At 50.6% G+C, this 7,537-nt stretch overlaps 1 protein-coding gene across 1 annotated transcript; it reads left to right on the top strand.

The window, feature by feature from the left end:
- The first annotated feature begins 4,986 nt into the window (after positions 1 to 4,986).
- Positions 4,987 to 7,024, top strand: RTN4R (reticulon 4 receptor). The gene has a single exon (XM_008933463.3). It carries the CDS (start codon positions 5,207 to 5,209, stop codon positions 6,407 to 6,409), a length of 1,203 nt encoding a protein of 400 aa, XP_008931711.2. The 5' UTR covers positions 4,987 to 5,206; the 3' UTR covers positions 6,410 to 7,024.
- Positions 7,025 to 7,537: the final 513 nt, after the last annotated feature.

Here is a 7,537-nt window from a genome sequence, read left to right as displayed (position 1 = left end):
ACTTCTGGCCTAAGAGCAGAGCATGTTTTTCCAGGAGAAGGAAGGAGCCCACAGGCAGAGCTGAGCCCAGTGCTCCAGGAACACAAACACTGGTGTTTGCTGCCTGTGCCAGCCAGGCTGTGAGTGGATGGGCTCTTTCTGCCCAGGGCCTCTGGGTTCTTTTCCCTCAACCTTTGACCTTTCTGCTGAGGGCAGCCCCCACTGGGACCCCTCAGCATCACAGATCCTCAGTGCCCCCTGGAAGGAGCAGAAGCCCACAACACTCACACTGCTCCTGCTGGTTTAAGCTGTGTCTGTCTGTGTCACCTCTGCCTGGCCACACTCTGAAGGTCTTCATCCTTCCCCTCTGCTTTGTGCCAAGAGCAAGAAGCTGCAGTGTGGTGTACAGGGCAGGGCACAGGCTGTGGGCACTGCCAGGAGGTGTCCCAGTCTCTCTGGTTTGAAGATGGTTTGCCTGGGTGCTGCTTTCACCTCAACTGGAGAAGCCCTGGGACATGGTGGTTGAGAAGGATGGGAGGAGGATGGAAAGCAGGAAGTCAGGAAAACACAGGAGGAACAAGGGGAGGTGGAGATGTCACCAAAAATCAGGAACAAAACTCTCTAAGGCTGTAATTTCAGTACTAGGAAGCAGCATTTCTTTATTCTGGCCTGGGTTTGTAGGGAATCATTCCAGCTCCACACACCACCTATCAAGATTTTTCACTTATTTATATATTTTTAACAAATAAAGAAATTAACATTCATTGGTTGTAAGTTTTCTAATTCTCTTCATTAATTAATATTCTATCCTCTATTGGTTATTGATTTCTTGCTTCTTGTGCTAATTTTGTCCACATTCTTCAGTCCTCCTATCATCCTCTTCTCAGACAGGGAGTCTCCTCTGTATCTTCTGGTTACTCCAACAAGCCCTTGAAGGACCATAAATTTAAGATCCCAAATGTCCAATCTTCAACTCCCTCAGGCTTTGTTTATTGAAACTTATCAGGGCTAGTTTAACAAACTTAAAGTTTTGGTGATTTAATGATTGAAGTAACAATAAGAGCCTGGGGAAAAAAAGAAACTTAAGGAGCTAAACCAACAAATTAAACATTATTTCGGAAAGTTACATAATTCCCACAGAGAGAAGAGAAGAAGGTGGAGCACCCTGTGCTCGGCTGATGGGTGTTGGGGTGGCCAGTTCCTGTGGACACACTGTAATAGAGTCCCCAGATCAGTGTCCCAGCTCCTGCCTCTCTGCCATGGCCCAGTTCTGTGCTGGAGGCTCAGGGAGGGGACGTTCCACACCAACCTGTGCTGCCCAGCCAGCACAGAGGCACTTGGGGCTATGCTTTGTGCCCCAAAACAGGTGCCTGTTTCCAGCTGATGGGCTCCATCCCTGGGGCACAGGGCAGTGACACCGTGTGCCTGGATGGATCTTGCAGGGCTTGGTCTAAAGAAAGAGATTACTTGAAAATACAGAGGTATATTCCAGCTCGTTCCAGACCCGAACCAGGTCTGCTGGGCCTCAAACCATCTTAAAACTGTTTTAAGGTAGCAACCTTCCTGTTTGTGCTCATCCCTGTCCTGAAGTGGTCACTTGGCCCCTGGTCAGAAACAGCAAGGTGGTTTGCCTGGAATTCCATGGATCAAAATATCCTCGTGCAAGGTCTGGATGGATCGTGGCCCTTGGTGGCCACTGTGGCTGGGGACACACTGACACAAGGCACAGCTGCTGGGTGAGCACCAGGGCTGGAGAAGGCCTTGGAGGAGCGGGGAAAAGTCATGCCATGGGCCCTCCAGTCTCTGCCACACACACCCTGGTCTGGCTGGGGAGGAAAGGGTCACCGTGGCTTCCCATGGCTGTCACCCCCTCCTGCACTTCCTTCTGGCCCTGCCTGCCCGGGGACCCTGTGACCAGCTGGTGCTGAGCTTTGTCACAGATCAGGGCAGGGCTGAGCTGCACGGTGGGAAACTCACTGGAAAAAGGCCTTGGGGGCTGATTGACAGAACTGTCTGTGGTGGAAGGAGCTAATCCAGGCAGCTCATGAGCACCAGGTCCCTAATGAATGCACACAGGCTGGACCTGCCTGTAATTCATGTCCCTGTGCTGCTCCACTGGCTCCCAACAGTGCCACTGAGTCACTGCAGCCCCCAGGCAGGGACAGGGAAAGCCATGGTTCAGAGCAGAGCAGGATGTGCCCCTTCCCTTCTGCCCCTCTGTGCTGGGCAGAAGCTCAGTGTGTGTCCAGCTCTGTGCACACCCAGGAGCTGGAACAGGACCTCACTGCCCAGCCCTGGCAGCTCTGTCCATAGGAAAGGGCTGGTGCTGTGGGCTCAGGGCACGAGGGATGCAGAGGGTGCTGCCAGGATGGGGTGCACAGGGCAGGGTGCTGTTCCCATGTAGGGCTCGTTCTCTGCCGGCTGCTCCCTGTTCTCTCCTTCTGCCTCCAGGTATCCATGTATTTGTTATGCACTTGCCTCTCCTGCCTGAAGCTGGAATGGGAGTGTTGACTGCGATTCCTCTTGCACAGGAACATGTGTTTGCATTCCCAGCCCTGGGTCACATATTCCTAAGGCATGTGGGATCACCGAGGTTGTGGCTGGATTTCCCCAGGTGGGCCGTGGGCCCTGGCAGGGGGAGCAGCAGTGGTGGCCCAGGCTGAGCGCTGTTTTCCTGGAGTGGGTGGTGTTGCTTAGTGAGGTGAATCCCATTGCTCTGGTGCCACCCCCGCCCCCATCACCTGAAACATGGAACTGAAGAAGGAGGCTCCAGAAAGTCCTACTTCTCTGCCCACGGGTTTTCATTATCAGCTGGATAGGAAATGTGCTGGCCAGAGAGTTGCCAGCGTTGTTTTAATTTCCCACGAGGCTCCTCTTGGTGTGACATGTCTCCAGTAGGGAATTTCAGTTGTCTTGTGTTCCTTTGCTTCATACAATGGGACGTGACATGTCAAAACATGACAAGCCAGCCAGAATGTGTCATAATACTGCACTCAACACGCTGCCTTCCAGGGTTGCTCAGCAGCTAATAATATCAGCCTCAAATTATCTCTGCATGCTGAGCTGTTCTTTTTCTCCCATGTGGACTATGAGACATAGGAGTCTGCTGCCTATATTGGACTGTTGGATCACAACAGATTTATCAGCCACACACAGTGAATCATTTTGACTGGACTGAAACCCAGATCTGGGATCCGTTATTGCAGAAAAGCGACTTTCCTGCCTTGGCTTTTCTGATTGTTGTTGGCTCAGTAAACAGTTTGCTGAGATTTCCGTGTAATTTAATCCCTTATCGTTGGTGTTGGAGGTGCTGTTGCTGCAGAGGTGGTGTGATTTCAGTAGCCACACGATTGCCGTGCAGGCTCTGAGGGAGGGGGGCCGGCGGGGCTGGATGTGACTGTGCTCCCTCCAGTGTTCCCACCTTATCCCGCTCGGCAGCGTCCTGCTTTCCTGCCCGGCTTTTTGAACTCTGCTGTTTTACCTTACACTGTAATGAGGCACCAACGTGCCTGAACAATATTTTCAGTCTTTCAAGGAAGGAAATCCCACAACAGCGAGGAGGCAAAGCCGCTGTTGCCCGTGGGCTGGAGATCCCCGGGGATGGGGAGGGATGTGTCTTCTTGCCAGAGGTGCTGGGATGAGCTGGGAAGGAGACACACGTGTCTCTGCTCACACGTGGGATTTCCCAAATGGGGCCTGCTGCTGCTCCGGGTGCTGCCCGCTGGTTTTAGCTCCCGATCTGGTTTGGAGGAAGGGCTAATTGCTTGTAAAGCACTTGCTGCTAATTGCTGGTAAAGCACTGCTGGAACTGCCTCCCTTCCCACCACGGGTACAAAGAGCAGCTCTCTTGCCAGGTTTCACAGCTGTGGGTTCCCACTGACTCTCCCTCCCAGGTCCCTTTGCAGATGATGCTCTGCCCATCCCTTCCCTTCCTCCAGGCTCTTTCCCAGCATCCCAGCTGGGGCTCGGGAATTTGGCAAACCAAAATACTCCCTTGTGATTCCAGGGCAGCCCAGCTCCTGGGGAGCAGGTGGGGCATCATTATGGAAAAATGTTCCTCTCAGGGGCTTTTCAGCCCTGGCGGGCTGCCTGCGTGCCTGAACACATGGAATCTACTCCTGCCTTGCAAACTTTGTAGAATCCCTGAATCCTTTGTGGAATCTCTGAATCAAGCCTTGCATGTGATTTCCTCCTACAACAGCATCACCCTCTGTGGAAAAACATGCTGTTTCCTCCTCTTCCTTGGTGGCTGCCCAGATTCAAAGGAAAAAAAAAAAGGGAGAGAAAGGAAGGGAAGCAAGAACATGTGGCTTAAAGTTTTGACCAAGAGAAGGAAAGGATGCTCTTGGCTCTGAGACATCTGAAGGCAGGTCTGACCTGAAAGTTATTCTGGGAATCTCTCACAGTTATTTCTTCCAGAAAGACCAAATCAGTCCAAAATTATTTGGGGAAAGTCACAATTAGGTTTCGAGAGCAATGTGGGGACACCTGCTTGTTTCAGAGAGTGGTTCAATGGTCCTGAAAAGCAAGGAGCTGGTGGCACTGCTGGGATGGCACTCAAGAGCTGCCTGGGACATCCCTGTGGGTGCAGGTGAACTGGTCTAAGTGTGCCCATGGCAGAGAGAAATGGCCCCCAGCAGGCAGTGCCTTTGCTCCCAGGTGAGATCTGTGGAACGAGGCTTGTGTTGGATGTGCATCCAGGACCCAAATCCATGATGATGATGATCCTTCTTTTTCCCCTTGGCTGTCAGAGCCCTCCCGAGTGTGCAAGGCCGAGGAGGTGCTCAGACTTCATCTCTACAAGTGTATATTGATTTAAACTATTGAGTTGAGTGGTGGAACATTGTAATTATGCATTTTAATTGCTGGCTCCCCTGGTATATGTTGTTTGTGGTTGGTGGTGACACACTCACAGGGGTGATTTCAGGCTCCTCTATTATCTGCAGAGAGAAACTCTCCCATGACCCTGCCTAATTTACATACTATTTTTTTTTATCCTTTAGGAAGCAAACTGCTAATTTTGGTGCTTTGCTTGAACATCCAGTCAGAAGTGGAGTCCTGCCCCGGGGCCTGTGTATGTTACAGCGAACCCAAGATTACAATAAGTTGTCAGCAGCAGGGACTGACAGCAATCCCCACGGAGATCCCCATCCAGAGCCAGCGCATCTTCTTGCACAACAACAGGATAACCCTAGTGAGGTCCACCAGCTTCACCTCCTGCCGCAACATGACCATCCTTTGGATCCACTCCAACAACATCAGCCTCATTGAGCCTGGAGCCTTCTATGGGCTCAACAAACTGGAGGAGCTGGATCTCAGCGACAACACGAACCTGAAATCCATCAACCCCGTCACCTTCCGGGGGCTTGTTCATCTCCACACCTTACACCTGGATCGCTGTGGGCTCCTGGAGCTCTCCACGGGGCTTTTTCGAGGGCTGTTCTCCTTGCAATATCTCTACCTTCAGGATAATAATCTTCAGACCCTGCTGGACGACACCTTCATAGATCTGGCAAACCTCACCTACCTGTTTTTGCATGGGAACAAAATCAAGAGCTTGTCGGAGAACGTCTTTCGGGGGCTCATCAACCTCGACCGGCTGCTCCTGCACCAGAACAGGGTCAGCCTGGTCCACCGGCGGGCCTTCCATGACCTCGGGAAGGTGATGACCTTGTACCTGTTCAACAACAACCTGACGGTGCTCACGGGGGACACCATGGCCCCCCTGGTGTCCCTGCAGTACCTGCGCCTCAACGGCAACCAGTGGATCTGCGACTGCCAGGCCCGCTCCCTCTGGAATTGGTTTAAGCAGTTTAAAGGATCCTCCTCGGAGCTGGAGTGCCACCTCCCCCCTCGCCTGGCAGGGAGAGACCTCAAAAGGCTCCAGAGCTCCGACCTGGAAGGGTGTGTTGACTCCTTCAACCAGATACGAACAAGTGTCTTTAGCACTAAAACCAGATCGGGGAAACTCCCAACTGGGATCCCCCCTCTCGGTTCCCACGATGGCTCCTCCAAGTGCTGCCAGCCAGAAACAGATAAGTCTTTTATTTATGAAGCAAAAGGCAAGGCAGGGCCTTCTTCCCACAGCAGCCGCTCGTCCAACAACCACCTCAAGGAAAAGGAGAACATGTCCAAACCCAAGTATATGGAGACGGACCCTTCCAAAAACAGCAGCAACAAGCAGATAAATGATTCCCCCTTTGGGACCTTCCCCAGCATTGTAGACCCTCCTTTGACCAAGTTGAGGCCAGAATTTCTAGAGCCTATTGAACCTTCCACAGTTCCAACCAAAAAGAGGCAGGGCTGCTCTAAAAAGAACAGATCAAAGGCCCAGTGCCGCCTCACCCAGCAAGGGAACAGCTCCACGTTACAGCTCAGCCTCAGCCTTTTGATCCCCCCCTTGGTGTGGAGCTTACTGTTATTCTGCTAAAATTAACTCTTTTCCTGGGTTGATGACACTTTAATACTAGACTTTTGCTGACCTCCATAAATGTTGCAAACAAAAGTAAAACTACCATCCACCCTGAGAAAGCTTTGTTACACAAAAGTTAACTGGATGCCTTTATTAAAAAAACAAACAAACAAAAAAACCCACAAAACAAAAAAGACAAACACCGAGATGTACATAATTTATTTGTCCTGAAACCTGTGAATTATACCTTTGGTCTTCGGAACTGCACTTGCCCACAAAGCAGCTTTTGCTACAGCAGATGGTAAAGAAATATGGTTTATTTACAGGAAAAAAAAAAGTGTAAGAAATGCTCTGAAAAGAATGTCTAAAATCTGTTTGTAACTCGCCATCACACTGAACAATGTTGCAGGTTCCCATATGCAGAGGTAATGAATTTGATGCTGTTTTAATCCTACGTTTATGAATATTGCAGTTTTTCCGTACTCATTCCATCACACCATGTTTACGGGCAGGATTTGTTAAAGAATGCTGCCTTTTTCTTCACAAGATTGCAGTATATATAGATATGCATTTTATTTTACTTGTGTACAAGTATACAAAAAAAATATAAAATAAAGATTTCTTTTTCCTAAACGGTCGTTCATCTGCAAGGGGTGAAGGAGGCTAAGCTGAAAAATTCAAAGGATGTGGAGTAATCCATGATCTGAAGGCAAGTTGAGCATTTAACACAACAGTAATAAATAAGACATACTGGGCACGGTTATGCAACCTTTAACTGGTGCCAGCAAAGGGGTTTGTTGTGTGAAACATGCCCTGGTAATGCTCCTGCTTCCCTCTGAACTGTCCCAGGCCTGACCTTGTCCATATTTCAGGATGCTCAGATTAGCAGGAATTATTGCCCAGCCCCTCGGGGTTGGGGACTCCTCGTTGCAGGTGGAGCAACATTGGAAACAATCCCAAGAAGTCAGGTAGGGCCACTTTTCTTCTCATCTGCACAGATGAGGAGGCTCAGCTGTGGTGCAGGTCCAGGGTGGAGCACCCTCAGGTTTGGATTTATGGAATAGGGTGTCTGTCCCCACAAACACAGCTCCTGGCCTGGTAGCTCAGGCTGTGCTGGAGAGCTGGGGTCCATTCCTGGCTGCCCCA

The sequence above is a fragment of the Manacus vitellinus genome, unplaced genomic scaffold (assembly GCF_001715985.3).
Source record: "Manacus vitellinus isolate BGI_N305 unplaced genomic scaffold, ASM171598v3 scaffold_84_pilon, whole genome shotgun sequence".
NCBI classification, from domain to species: domain Eukaryota; kingdom Metazoa; phylum Chordata; class Aves; order Passeriformes; family Pipridae; genus Manacus; species Manacus vitellinus.
The sequence above is the reverse complement of the archived record's forward strand: the minus strand, read 5'-3'. Positions and strand labels throughout refer to the sequence as shown.

Bases quoted from the DNA above. Each gene is read 5' to 3' on its own strand.
- RTN4R (XM_008933463.3), top strand. From the start codon at position 5,207: ATGACCATCCTTTGGATCCACTCCAACAACATCAGCCTCATTGAGCCT.